This window comes from Cydia splendana, chromosome 22 (genome assembly GCF_910591565.1).
Source record: "Cydia splendana chromosome 22, ilCydSple1.2, whole genome shotgun sequence".
NCBI classification, from domain to species: Eukaryota; Metazoa; Arthropoda; class Insecta; order Lepidoptera; family Tortricidae; genus Cydia; species Cydia splendana.
The window spans coordinates 13,922,909-13,938,488 of NC_085981.1; the positions used below are offsets into that span (position 1 = coordinate 13,922,909).

The following is a 15,580-nucleotide window of genomic DNA, read 5'->3' on the forward strand; positions in this document are numbered from 1 at the left end:
CTTAGTAGAACCTGTTTTTGGTTTTACTACTTGACCGGCACACTACCAACCGAACTGCATATCCTGGTCACGGCACCAAATTGTAACGACACACCCCTCTAAAATTATCGACGATTAACCTTTATGTGATCTCTCAGCAGGCGAACTCCAGCGTGAGCGAGATGTCGCCGGGTGGCGTCGGCGGCGGCGGCGTGGCGTCGAGCTCGTTCGGCGCGGGGCTGTACGACGGCGCCGAGCGTCTCGCCTACCCCCACCACACGCCGCATGCGCTTCACGACCCCACACATAAAGACCATTACCACTACCGTGACCAAGGTACGAATTACATAAACTACTACTGCCACTTCTTTCCAAATAACAAATTAACCCTTATGATAGCGACTATTTCAGTTCGGCATTGTAATTTACATAACCTCACTTCTCAATTTTGACACATGACATGATACGGACAGGTTAAAGCAAAGTGCCATACTTTACTTAAAAAAAGTCAACAATATCGTTTATTTTCTTACAACTATATGCCAGTCATCGACGAGTATAATTATAACGTGTAAATTATGATGTATCAGTTGTATACCGTTGTATTAAAATTAATATTGTATTTATTCCGTTTCAGGAAGCAACTTGGGTGACAGTCCACGATTAGACCACTTACAACAGCATCCATCCATGTATTCTAGCAATTTTAATAGGTAACACTTAGTTTATAGTAAAATTGTGCCATCATCATAAATTATAAAATTTAATATTCCGTTTTGACTTTTAGGATTTTTTGTGAATGGGTAAAACGTAATGAAGGTGCAATTAAACCAAAGCCTTAAATATTTTCTAGACACATATGATATGTTATTGATACCATTCTGTGTTCAGATCGACGCCGGAGGGCGGAGGTGAAGGGCCGTTCTCTCCACACGCGCCCGCTTTCCGCCCGCCAGAACACACGTCGCACTCGCGACCACCCGGTATGTATTTACTGTAAATAAAAATATAGTCTTATACTTTTTATGTTTTTATGATAATTATGTAAACGTTCTATATAAATATACAGCGTGTTTGGTCCATCGTTTGCCAAATTAAAATGGCGGATAAGTGGGGTAGTTTTCTATATTTTCACGCCCTTTAAAAAAAATTTGGGCGCACGTGTATTTTTTTTTTTTTGCTTTTTTCGTTTTAGAAAAATCCTCAGGGCCGACTCGTTTAAACTAAAATTAAAAAAAAAAGTAAGTGGTAGAGAGATGCAACGTTTATTGCGTCGTGATGTCTAACGTTAAACGGTTTTATCAAAGTCAAAACTACTGACATTTAACCTCCGTTTTTTTTTTAATTAACCTGAAAATTTTTACATGTAAAAATTTACAACAAGGTCAACTTTGATTTTCAATTAAAAAAAAAACAAAAAGAGACCACGTTCTTGAAATTACTTTACTAAATTCTGTGTTCTGTCCTCTTTCTAATGATGTACAATTGTACAATAATCCCAAAAAACCTTTCATGAAAATCATTTTTTCCCGATGTTTTGTAACGGACGCAACAGGCAAAAATTATCGATGCCTAAACATTGACGCTGTAATCTCCTTTGGTCACATTTCCCGCGTTTCGCGCCTAAGGTTTTTTTTTAACCGGTCTCCCACTAATAAGGCGCGTTCACATTTAATTACAATTTGATAGACAAAACCAAACACACATTAACTATGGACGCGACGCGACGTCGGAACCTAACAGCTTTTGTGCTATGTAAGCATAGCACCTTTAACTAAATTTACGAAAGATAAGTTTTAAACCTTCACAACCAGCACACCTCATCGCTGAAAAAAAACCCGCGTGTGGATAGGCAAAGGGGATTTCAAAGGAGATTACAGAGTCGAATGTTTAGGCATCGATAATTTTTAATTACACAAACGGGTCTACCGCGATATAATTTCATGAATTTTTGATGTTGAAACCAGCGGATATATCTTCGGACTAGTGTACGGATACTGTGAGTGTTGCGTGTCGTGCCGTGGACAATAAACATTAAACTTTAACGGGTAGCTGCAATTTCTTTGTCTACCCCGAACATTTTTATAAACTAATTTCGGGTAGTTTAGTGGTGTTTTATTAATATCTCCGTTGACATTTGTTGGGACGTCAGTCTTTCCGTGACCACAGCTGGTGCAACTCAGCTGAAACGTCGGAATTAAAGGTAAAAACAATGAAATTATATCGCGGTAGACCCGTTTGTGTAATTAAATATGTGTACAAAACGCGAGAGTTTATAGTGTTATATCGATAATTTTTGCCTGTTGCGTCCGTTACAAAACATCGGGAAAAAATGAAGTTCATGTAAGGTTTTTTGGGATTATTGTACAATTGTACATCATTAGAAAGAGGACAGAACACAGAATTTAGTAAAGTAATTTCAAGAACGTGGTCTCTTTTTGTTTTTTTTTAATTGAAAATCAAAGTTGACCTTGGTGTAAATTTTTACATGTTGCAAAACATTTAAGGGTTAATTAAAAAAAAACTAGAGGTTAAATGTTAGTAATTTTGACTTTGATAAAACCGTTTAACGTTAGACATCACGACGCAATAAACGTTGCATCTCTCTACCACTTACTTTTTTTTAATTTAAGTTTAAACGAGTCGGCCCTGAGGATTTTTCAAAAACAACAAAAAAAGCAAAAGAATACACGTGCGCCCAACATTTTTTTAAAGGGCGTGAAAAGATAGAAAACTACGCCATTTTAATTTGGCAAACGATGGACCAAACACCCTGTATATTATTAACATTACACAACTCGCCGGGCGATAACACTCAAACCTTTCAACAGGATCGCCGGGCGAATTCGCGGGCGGCGCCAAGCCGAAGCCGCAAGACGTCGCGTCCAAATCCCTCTCGGGGCTGGAGTCGCTCGTGGACCAGATCCCGTCCATCGCGGAGGGCCCGGCGGGGGGTGCGGGGGTGGCGGGTGCAGGGGCAGCCGGCCCGGCGCCCACGCCCGAGCCCGCCGCGCCCGTGGCCGCGCTGCCCGAGTACGCGCCCGCGCTGTACCCGCCCTACGGCTACGGCTCGCCCGCCTACGCCAACAACGGGTCAGTATCGCCCCGCCCAGCCCCGCAGCAGCAGCTCTACTACGGCTCCTACAACAACGGGTCAGTCTCCCGTGTGGCGCGCAACTAATCCGTTCCGGTGGCTATGGAACGCGCGTTCGTTCCTGAAGCTGACCGTAAGGCGGTCGACGGCGTCGAGCGAGCGCGCGTTTCGTGGCCGAGGTGTCGGTGCTTCTAACTTTAATTGGATTTGTGGTGAATGCCATCATGGTCATGGTTTTATTTAAATTCTTTTATTTATTTTTTCTCCTCCGACTCCTACAATTACGGATTAGTCCAGCAGTGTTTCGCTAACTGACTGTTGAGCTACTTGAGCTTCTAGCCCTAATCGCATGACGCCGAAGTATAATGGGTTGGGTTTGTGGCGACAAATTAAATTAAATTGCATTTTTGTGTTAAATATAAGTTTTTCTAAATCTTTACGCAAAATGTTATCACATTACAATTCGGCTCACATCGTGTCACATGCACGAAGACCGAAGCAAGACTCGTACTGACACTATACCTACTGACTTGTGTTGCATTCAAAAACATCACTAAAATATTCTGTTCACGGCACCAAATTGAATCAATGTTTATCATTTTATTTAAAAAAAATCATAAACATGAAAACAATCATAAAAATTTGTTTCTGTTTTTTAATTACAAGTCAAATAAGTACCTTAAGCACTCGTATCACAAATAGTTTAATAATGAATGTTGCGCGTATTGAACCACGACGTTTACTTCCTAATAATACAATTTGCTACATATGATTGATAGTGACCTCGAGCTCCTAACGTGATGTGACGTGGCTACGGTACGGTTGCAGGTACGGCGCGCCGTTCGTGGGGTACGGCGGCGGCTGGGGCGGGCAGCTGATGCGGCCGACGCCGGGCTACCTGTCGGAGTGGCAGTACGGCTACACCGGCGTGCCGGGCGTGCCGGGCGTGCCCGGCGTGGCGTCCGTGGCGTCCGTGGCGTCGGTGGCGGGCAGCTACGCGCCCTACAACGCGCCCTATTATAATGGATACGCGCCGCCCCCGGCGCATCATCAGCAGGTGAGTTTCGACGCCATGTTTGTTTAGTATTATTCTTAGAAGTCTGGGTTTGGAATGCTTTTTTGTTTGATCACATTTGAGATTAGGATCGAATTAGGTTAATATATATATACGCACATTACATTACAAGATAAACACAGTAGCGGCAAAATTTATCATTAGATCATAACTATTGATTTGATAAATCTGATCACGATAACGGCTTCAGCTATTCCGACTTATCGAGATGAAAATTTAAATTAACTTAATTTTTGATAACTAACTTAAATGACACATACATAAAATAGTCCTTAAATCGATTGTCCTATTCCGAAATATTTAGAAAAATTAACTATAAGTAGCTAGTAAAGGTTGTGGGCCACACACGCAGTGTAGCATCTCCCAATGTGACGTTTAACTACATTCCAGTCTCTCGCGGCGCACTTCCCCGGCACACAGTAACTGCTCGTTTCTGCTCAAGTTTTATTTGCAAACCAGGAGGTATGTACAGTACAGGTATTACGGTCATATACGGACTGAACACGGTTATGACACTGATACGGATCGGCACGGCGCTCCGGCGTGAGCTAGACAGCGCTGTCCACGTAAATAGCATCCTGCTCGGAGCGGCGTGCGGATACATTCAATGTGAAGACCGCCTAACTCTTTTGTCTTTTTTATTCCTGAAAGTAGAAGATTAGTGATACTAAGAGCGTTTACACATTGTCCGATTCGATATCGGATGTAGGATCCTACATCCCCGTAGTCAGGCTGCGGGTCGCGCCCGGGCGCCGTCTTTAGCCGTCACATGTACACATACGCACACAATAGTAGATTGTACAACAAGGGCATAAAGTGACCCATTTTTACCCCAGGCAATTTTTTCAAAATAGTAGACGAGGGTAAAAAAACCGGGCAAGTGCGAGTCGGACTCGCGCACGAAGGGTTCCGTACCATAATGCAAAAAAAAAACGAAAAAAAAGCAAAAAAAAACGGTCACCCATCCAAGTACTGACCACTCCCGACGTTGCTTAACTTTGGTCAAAAATCACGTTTGTTGTATGGGAGCCCCATTTAAATCTTTATTTTATTCTGTTTTTAGTATTTGTTGTTATAGCGGCAACAGAAATACATCATCTGTGAAAATTTCAACTGTCTAGCTATCACGGTTCGTGAGATACAGCCTGGTGACAGACGGACGGACGGACGGACGGACGGACAGCGAAGTCTTAGTAATAGGGTCCCGTTTTACCCTTTGGGTACGGAACCCTAAAAATGGACTTTTATGCCCTTGTTGTACACTCTGCTTTTCACTTCGATTGCGAGGAAATTATATTTTTCACGGCAATTTACACCACGAAATTGTCGTAAAGCGAAAGAACATAATACATAACCAATTCCCGCCAACTAACTTTTTAAATTTTTTTTTAATTTTCAACATGTGATCAGAGTTCGGTTTAAAGATTCTTTATTCTCATAAGAATTTGTACAATTCACTTAAAATGAGAACTTAAATATATACATTTTATTTACATATTATGTCACAAAAGGAGCGACAGACATTGATTAAAATAACATTTTTCATTTAAAATTACACAAGCATTTTTTTTTCAGAGTTTCAGACGCTTGGGTTTCTGCCAAGTCAAACATTTCATTTTTGAACGATAATCGACTCCTATTTTATGTGATTTACTAAATTTAATGACAGAAAATACGGATTTCTAATAAATTGTAGCAAAAATAAAATAATATAACAAGTTTTGTCATCTACACAATTTTATTGCTCAGTAAAATTGTGCAATATGTTTTAACTGTTTGGCTGTTGAGACCGATTACCTTAGTCTTAGAAGAAAATTTTACTTTTATGCTCTAGAGCATAAAATGCGATTTTATGTCGTCTACGCACGACATAAAGGTGCACTTTTTGAGCATGAGAAGTGAAAACAAATATTATCGGTCCGACAGCTGACGGGGGGCTCCGACATGACTACATTTTTCGGAAGCGCCTTTCCGATATTGGATGTCGGAAGGCGCCTTTGACAAAAACACCTGCAGGAGAGTGCCATTGGCATTAAGTCCGCCTTTTTTGCGTTCTTTATCGTTTTTTAGTAATAATGATTTATAAACCCGCGGAGTGCCCCTGTATCACAATAGTATGAATTTAGTATCACACGTGTGATAATAGGGCGCTCCACGGGTTAAATAAATACAGAGAAACACATATATCTTACATTTTACTTCCTTCCGACATCCGATATCGGATCGGACAATGTGAAAACGCTCTAATGCTCACAAATTCTTAATACCTGAAAGATGTTGGGGCAATTATTGTATAAGGCTTTCCTTATAATATAAACCTAACTGCTTGGACAGTATTGTTTTGCTATTGCGCTAAATAAATAAATAACTTAATTTAACGGAATAGCAAAGTAATATTGTTTTACCAATTAAAAATGTGTCTAGTATCCTTAACCTTTTGAACGCCACAGACGGCAAATGACGTCAATGCAAAATCGTGACAACGACGCTAAAGACGGCATTTGACGTCGATCGTTTTTTGATGAAAATCTACTGAAAAACACCCCACTTTTAGGTTGGATTTACTTATTCACAAAACTAAATTTTACCCCCGTGGCGTCAGTGGCACGGCAAATGGATGCGCCGTTTGGCGTTCAAAAGGTTAAATTTCTTATCTATCGGGAACAGAGGAGACAGTTTTTGTTCTTATGTCTGTATATGGTCCGTAAAGCAGTTTATACTAACATTTATATGGTTGGGGATTATTCTTATGGCGTCGGTTATCATAAGGTATTTTTATTTTAAATCTGTAGGATGGTTTCTTGTGCTCGGTTAAAGATCCATGAGACAGATCGATTTACTTTATCCAGTTTGTTGTCTATTGTTTATTTATTTAATTAAATGGTATAACGGATTTTTGTAAAACCTAGCCGTAGAAACTCTTATTTAACCCGTTAAGTTTAAGTATGGAATATTGACGAAACAGAAGTGTTTTTCACATATTTAGGTATTAATGCTATAAGTAGACTACATTATTATTCGCAAGCGGCAGCTTTGTAACTATTTAAACCAGCGGTCGGCAACCAGCGGCCCGCGGCCCGCCAACCTCTCGCTTACGGCCCGCAAGCCTCCCTGGCTATTTTGTATGTAATACTGACGAAAGACAATGTCGGCTAAATTCACAAATATTACCAAAGTGCGGCCCGCGGCATCTTCGTTAACTACTATGTGGCCCTTGGCTGCTAAAAGGTTGCCGACCGCTGATTTAAACGAAGAAAGAGAAGGAAACATTCCAATCGTGTCACTTATGGAACTATATTAACTATATCATAGTTGTAGAGCTTGCCTTTTATAACTTACTTTTACTTAAAGCTGCTATCAGTGCCATATGATATGAGTTACGTAAGCGACATTTTGGTGGAATTCATCCATGACGGAAAATAATGTGGTTAAATATGACGTCCCACGGCGGGTAAAGGTACCTTATGGCGATTGACGCTTACGCTATTATTAACGCCGCTCCAATATTATTGCGGCGCTATGCGACGTAAGCGCTATCCGCCATAAGGTACCTTTTGCCGAGAAACGTCACGAATATGCTTCTTAAATTAGTTACATTATTGGCGAGGCGCTATGCTAAATTATATACGTACCTACATATACAAGCTGTGTACTATGGGACGACGCTACACTTGTGGGTGGACACGATATATGCCGCTGCTTTTCGTGCTGTTTATTTTTTCGTAAAATTTGGCAGGGATGGTTCTGAACAGATTCCCAAGATCCTGAACACCGATGTACCTGGTAATGTTTATCGCAAATAAAAGATTCTTATTCTTACTACATGCAAAGAGAATAGATAATATAGAGGGGTCCTGTCATAGTAAATTTTGTAGTCACAGTAAATTTACTGCCATCTATCGACACACGACTAAAACTCAAAATAAAAACGTATAAAATTATCAAAAAAATGTATATATATGGATAAATGATTTTATTATTTTTATATAATTTTGACACATGTTCATTCACTGATATCTATGTGTTAAAATTGTTAAATATGAAACTGTGTCGTCCCGCCATCTAGCCGAGCATAGGCTAAAGGTGTGTGTGCCATCCATCCGAGAATTACTTTTTCTTGATTTACGAGGCACGTTTTTTCCTTAGACTTTATTCATCTTATACGAAGTTACTATGTGTTTGCTACAATGTCATAGATTTTTGTTAGGATAAAATAGGGTATCGTCGAAAAACAGGAAATTCTCATGTCCAACCACAAGTGTGGCGTTAATAGGCCTTAACTCGTGTAAGTTGTGAAGGAGACCGTTGTATGTGTTATGTATGGTTGTTGCAGGCGCACTACCTGTCGCCGCCGTCGCTCATGGAGCTGCACAAGAGCGGCGACGCGCCCGCGCCCGTGCCCGCCGTGCCGTCCGTGCCCTCCGTCGGCTTCGGCGGCTTCTGCTAGCCGACTCCGGCACCAAGCCGGCACCAAGCCGGCACGGACACGCATCCGGCACGGAGAGAGCGAGTTTTGACGGAGCGGATATGATGTAGCAAAAATTAAATGACATTTGGGAGAGGATTTTATCGACGTTTTTAGCCGTGATTTTGATTGTGACTTGAATATTACTGATTGTGCTGTAATTATTGACATATCTATTTCCTTGAGGCGTCAACGAAAACATTACAGCTGTAATAATGAAACGACTCGATACAGTGTCACTCGTCATTTCATTAGCTAAATAGACAATGTGTTTCGATCTGATATTACAATTAACAGAATTTTAGAAAATAATTTACATGCTGGAACAGTTTTCAACAACAAAAAGCGTGTGGATTATCGTTTGTTCTGATTGAAACTAAAGACAAGAGTTTCGGATGTATAATTAAACAGTCGATAAAATAAAGTACTCTTCCTTGTGAGGTTTAATTAATGCGACTTGCGCGCTCCGTTCATGGCCCTTATTTGTAAATATTGTATCTTTTGTCCATCACATTTTGTATTAGGTAGATTGTTTTCGGTCGTACGCCGGCGGGGCGGCGTTGCACTGTGAAGGGGATATTCGGAGTCTTGCCAGTGAAGTTTCGCGTTCTAGTCACTTACTAATTCGTGTGGGCTAGTCAAATTTGGAAATAATGTCACCGCCTCCCCGCGGGCAGCCGAGCTCGGCCTATGATGCGTATACTTTTTTTTAGTTTAGTTCCCGCGTTTGCGGTATTTATAAAGCGATTTTAGCATTTTTATATACAACGGAATATATTTTTACTGTCGCCGCTTGTCGGCCATTTTGTCGTCGCGGTCGGTGACCTCTCGTGTACGTACACTTTTATTAATTAGAGTCTGTTATGCATTCTCTACGTTATATGTATTTTTGACACTCGATGATGAGCGAATTCTATACTGCCTTTTAAAATTATGTTTAATGGAAATATTTTTTATTTATTTAATTTATTTATATCATGTATTACTCGCGACAGTTGCTCGATTACAAGGTTAAAGTCTAGAGGTGACCGACCGGACAGAAGTTACCGTCCGCCGCCGCGCCGGACCGTGCGGGACCGTACCGCGCCGGACCGTACCGCGCCGTACCGGACCGTACCGGATCGTGTCGGGCGGCGGACTCGGGGCGTCACAACTCTTGTACAAAATTCTTAACTTAGTGAAATGAAGTCTTTTCTTTGCACAAACGATTAAAGTCTTAAGTATAAGGTAAAAACGAAATAACATACGTAAGAAAGACATATACGTTAATGATAGGTTACCGGGAGGTATAAGAGGGCGCCGAGCGGCCGAGCGAATGTTCGCGCCCGAACATGTTCGCGGGCGTTCGCGAGCCGCTCGCTCCGACACGGTTGAAGCCGTGAGACTTGACATGACAGTTTTTGTATGAAATTAGGGTAAATATTTACCTGTTAAGGAACGCTATTCTGTGAGACCCGCTCGCTGCGTTGAATGACACAGGTGTACATTGTGTGATGTTTGTTGATGTACGCGCCGTTGTCGAGTGTACTCGTAGAATACCGAGTTAGTATTAAGGAGGGGCGAGCGCGACCGAACGCTCGCGACGCACACGTCAAAAGGGAATTTTTTTTTTTTACATGAAATCAACAGGGTATTTAAGATTGCTTAAGGTTTATAATTTTATATTTATTATTTGGTGCGCGCGTTAGTGTTATCTGCCATGTTGTTTGTTCTCGAATAGTCGTGGTGTATCGACGGATACCATTATTTTTCATTTATTAATATTTACGCCATAAACATTTGAGTACATTTTACCAAGGCCCCGTCGCCGTCGCCGCGGCCGCTATGAGTTAAGTACATAATCGCGTTCTCAATATTTGAGGTCACATAGTTAAGGAACTAGTCTGTAAGAGCGCTGACGGACGAGCGGCGGCGAGGCCTCTGTACATAACGAGTGCTTTATTACGCTTTTTGATATTATATTTTTAAATATTAATTTTGTATTTGTATACGTTTGCTTTTGTACAATAACAATTTAGTTGTATTTCGTGTATGCGGTCGCCGCGCACGTCGGCCATTGCTCCCAATCACAAACTGGCTTACGTTTTCGTTATACCTTAACCTTTTTTTATCAAACTAGTGCTTGACAAAAAAAAACTAGATTGCTTCATCAAAAACCAGTTAAACACCAGGACAGGCGAACTGCGTTTCAACTGCAAGATATACGAGATTGTAACTGGCTATGCAGTTCTGTGGCTGGCTAGAAGCTCCCATATTTTCAGTTAAAATAGACAAGTTAAAACTAATAACAAAAGTATGTAGGTAGTATTTCTTAAACCAAAGTTTGTAACGAAAACGTGATCGGGTTTAACCGTGAAATAAGGTCAGTTCGCAAACGGACAGTATTAGCGCGGCCGGCACCGCATCTTCTGCTGCCGGTGTGATTGCACCTTTATATAAAGGGGCCCACTGATTAACAGTCCGCCGGACGGTATCGGCCTGTCAGTTAGAACAAAATTTTGACAGTTTCGAACAACTGACAGGCCGATACCGTCCGGCGGACTGTTAATCAGTGGGCCCCTTAAGAGTTGTCACATATGCCAGCTGGCAAGGCGTTTCGGTATTACTGTCAAATTGCAATTTGTACTAAATTTTGTGACTAGCTTCTTTATAATTTTTTTTTCTTAAGTGTATGTATCACTAGCTAGATAAATTGATTAGGATTAATTTGAATGTGAAAGCTTTCTACTTATATGGCTGGCCCAATATTACAGGGTTCCATGTTACATTTTCAAGATAGTTGAAATTCGACTTAATGTCACTATGACAATGTTCAAATTTCAGTTCAATAAAAGTGAAACTTAGAACCCTGTAATATTGGGCCAGCGATATATGTATTTATATAAGCTTAGTTTTCCCGTTCATTGCTGTGTTTAATTTATCTATAGTGAACTAGCCCAATGTGGTTTCGTTTTCAACGTGTTTTGAGTAATCATTACAATATTTTATTTGACAGTATTGCCGTTTTGCCAGAAGGCCTATAGCGATGCTGCCGTCTTTCTAGTTTGGTGCTAGAGCTTCGCCGAGAGACCCCTGTACGTTCACATCTCATTGTGTCGCACAACTTTTCTTGTACTACTCGCCAGAAATTAAAAACGGTTTCGGTTAAAATTCGTAGAGCGGGTCTCTGACGTCGGCTCTTCAAAACCTTCGAATAGTTTGTGATCGTTGTTTTAGTATTATGAATTCACAGAATAGAAAAACCTTTATATTTATCATGTTTTCTGAAGGGGCTTGTCAATGTAAAAAATATTACAAACTTATTGCAAATTGTTCAGTCTGGACGCGGCTATATTATACCTCTCGCGTCGAATGATAGTCCCTCCCTATGAAAGTTAGGTACTTCATGTCTCTTTTACGTAGAAATGTTTTTACCGAATTTTTATTACTTAACATTTCTGAATAAATCGATGCGCTAAACTTCTAAGAAATGTCTACAAACATTTTATGTGCCAGCGACTCCATTTAAAAATGAACTGTCATATCATGGGGTCCATCTTTCGACGCAGGTATAAATTATGAGAACTATAGGATTGTTCTCGTTTCAGCACGCCATTAGTCGATTTTTAGCACAAGTTTGTAAGCCACCAAACTGCGCAAAAGGATCTGCACACTTGTTTAGATTGTTTTGATTTGATGAAGTTAAATTATTTTGTTAATCCCTTTGAACACCACAGGGCTACTTAGGCGGTCGGTAAAGTCGCACGGTGATTTCTAGTAGAAGGTAGCTCAGTGGGATTAAACTATCACAAATCAACGTCATGCAGCCAAGCCTCCTAACCGTAGCTTACCATAATAACTTACCAACCGCCTCAGTTATACGATAGAGCTACAGCAAGAACGGTAATTGTGGTTGGAAGGGTTCGTTCCTTCGCCGCGGCGCGCGCGGGCGCAGCGCAGAGGGGCTACTGCGAATACCGAAGTTTGCAAATTACGGGCATCTTTCTCTGTCACTCTGATTACGCATTAATTGAAGTAAAAGAGATAGATGCCCGCAATTTGTTAACTTAGATGTTCGCAGTACGCCCTCAGTTACGACATAATATACAAGTCCGAGCTTCGACGTGTGGAGTCTGTTTAGTGGTCGTCGGGTAGCCGTAAGTCTGTCAACGAGTTAGCGTTAGTGCGCTTCACTATTTGTACAGTGTGTATATTTTTGTAAAATTCAATCTTAAACTTGTGGCAATATATTAAAACTTAATCTTTAATATTAAAAGTTAGTACAATTGTTATCCGGAGTACCGGGGGCGCGGGCGGTTGTGAGTAGTGCTCCCGCGCCGTGCCAAACGACGAGCAATATGCGACGCTGAAGCAATACGAGTGCGACTGATTGCGTTGCGTTTCCAAATTACCTTCATAATCTCTTTGGTACTAGTCGAATGTCAGTGATCACACGTAGCCATAACGCATTTCGCTTCGCTGTAACACGGGCGGACGCCGCGGCGGCGCGGCGTAGCGACGGTACTTTTATCGCCGTACATAACGATAAAAATAACGACATGCATTTTCAGGCCCTAATTTTCAAGTTAAAAGCTAATTTTAATCTAAACCGACATTGTTGATAATTGATAAGGTCTCTCATTGATCGAGCACATCTCAATATTAGTGTTGCCGGCTATAAACATAGTCTTGATGTTAAGGACAATATTCTTAATTTTAACGCTGCCCATACTTTTACAGATTTGACTAAGTTACAAGTATGTAAAGTGTGTCGATCGCTTACAGGTACACAATTGTAGTAAGAAATGCCTTTTAGGGCGAGTTGAATCACGCACAGTCACAGTCAACAAACTGGCAGCATTTGAGGCATTGATATTCTATTATACAGGGTGGAAAGATAAGTCGGGCCCTGGGCCATTTTACTTAAAGGTGACATTCCTTTATTTTTAAAAAGAAACAAAACTGCATTCATAGTATTTTTATTATTTTCTTCAATTTGGCTTGTCTAAAAAAATCTTGAGTAGGTACTAAATATTAGTTTTTATGGCTATTTTGTACGACAGACGAGTGTAAGACCTAATGTTTCTTGGAGAAATGTTATGATTAACATTAACTGTATCGACTAGTAGAATAAAATTGCGAGTTTTTATTTTTTGGTATTTTTAGTCGGTTCGGGTCCCGGGCAAGGCAAGCTAGTTTTAGAAAATCTTTGAATGCAGTTTTGATCCTTTTTAAAAATAAAGGAATGTCTCCTTTAAGTAAAATGAGCCAGCTTAAGGATTTAAGGTAGTTTGAGTTTCCCTCCAGGGCCCGACTTATCTTTCCACCCTGTATACCATAAATTACAAACTATCATATATCATTGTGAATGTTATGTACGTGATACGATATACTAACAACTAAATAGTGTGGCTGATAATATATTTAGGGCGATAAAAGTAAAGATGCCGCCGCGGCGCGCGGCGCCCGCAGCTTGTAGGTATAAGTTACCGACACCGGCGAGACCGGTGCGGGGTTCGATTCTAGCTCAATTTTATTGATACTTAATTATTGTAACGTTTATTGTATTTGCTTGTTATACACCGTTAATTATTACTTGTAAGGAGACGCCTGAGCGTTTCATGAAGTGGTTATACGCCATTATGAGAATAGTTTTTATCAGCGATTCTTCTTATGATATGATCGCTGGTCAGTGTCAGAGTGACAATATATTAACGCCGGGAGCGTTAGGAAATAATCATGAAATGCTCAGAGGGTCCCATAGTTTGCAACGCAGGCTAACCTACTGTTTTATAATTTACTCTCCCTTTGAACACAGACTGCCGTGTTGTGTATGTTTAGTAGTTCTGTTGTGTCGGCGACGACTGTTTACTCGTTTACTCGCATTTCTGACGGTGCTTGTGTTTACGCGGAGGGTCCTGAGGCCCTACCGCGAAAATCGAAATTTGTTTATCTGCCTCTCTATCGCTCGAATACGCAAGAGCGATAAAGAGGCAGATATCACAATTTCGTTTTTTGCGGTAGGCCGTGGTTGGACCCCGCCGCACGGACCGCGCGGCGCGACTATATAGAAGGCGCCATTTGTCTCTTTTTGTAAGGATTACTCTGAAAATTAGTCTAAGCAGGTCAACTAAAGTGCTGCTTATCTTGTGAACGCAATAGGTTGATTTAATTATAAGATTCCTGTCTACTAATTTAGTACTTAATTTATACATTTTTATTTGTAATGAACTTACACTAAAGATTGAAAGCGGGTCTTTTTTTATAGAAATTCCTGTACAAAGAGATCAGCTTTGATTCTTTTGAGTGTATGATAAGATGGTGCTACACCCTCCAAGCGAGCTAGACGGTCGACTAAGGGATTTTTACACTCAAGTTTCTCACCACTAATACTTCGGGATTTTCTAGAAGAATCGCTGATAACCAAAGTGTAAAGGTACCTTTAGCCGGCGCTTCGTGTGCGCATTTTCCTAAGTTGCGATACTTTGTCAATTATCAGGACTATCTCGGTGTCGTGTCGTGGGCGCAGTAATGTAATAGTAGATATATGTAATATGTCGCGGCGCGCGGTCCCGTCCGTCGCAACGTTTCGCTAGGTAACATAAAATACGTTTGTACAGTTTTAACTATACTTCTCGTAGTGAACTAAGCAAGAAATATTTTTAGTATAAGGGATCATCCATTAATTACGTCACACGAATTTCTAGGTTTTTTTACCCCTCCCCCCCTCCTTGTCACACTTGGTCACATTTTGCAAACCCCTCCCCCCCCTGGTGTGACGTCACATTTTAGGCAATTTTGTTTTCAACGAAATCGACAATATTAATTCGGCATTATTTTTTTAATAAAAAAATATTTTTGATATATAAATATTAGTAATTTTATAACACAACGAAAGTTACATCCAAAATCTCATTATTTAACTGTACAGCGAATAAAAAAATATAAATTAATTTTCGGTTACTGATGAAGTTAAAGTGACATCACA

The 15,580-nt window shown here is 40.6% G+C and overlaps 1 protein-coding gene across 4 annotated transcripts in view; it reads left to right on the forward strand.

The window, feature by feature from the left end:
* The window catches only part of LOC134801412 (trithorax group protein osa), a 65,864-nt gene extending 56,031 nt beyond the window's left edge, over positions 1-9,833 (forward strand). For 2 of the 4 annotated variants that reach the window (XM_063773950.1, XM_063773952.1), the window contains exons 14-19: positions 138-315; positions 617-692; positions 871-962; positions 2,811-3,072; positions 3,902-4,130; positions 8,482-9,833. In XM_063773950.1, the coding sequence (XP_063630020.1) occupies positions 138-315; positions 617-692; positions 871-962; positions 2,811-3,072; positions 3,902-4,130; positions 8,482-8,595 (951 nt within the window). In that variant the 3' untranslated portion in view covers positions 8,596-9,833. Of the gene's footprint in view, positions 1-137; positions 316-616; positions 693-870; positions 963-2,810; positions 3,073-3,901; positions 4,131-4,538; positions 4,611-8,481 lie in introns of all 4 variants that reach the window. The other 2 variants (XM_063773953.1, XM_063773951.1) reach the window with 2 other exon arrangements.
* Positions 9,834-15,580: the final 5,747 nt, after the last annotated feature.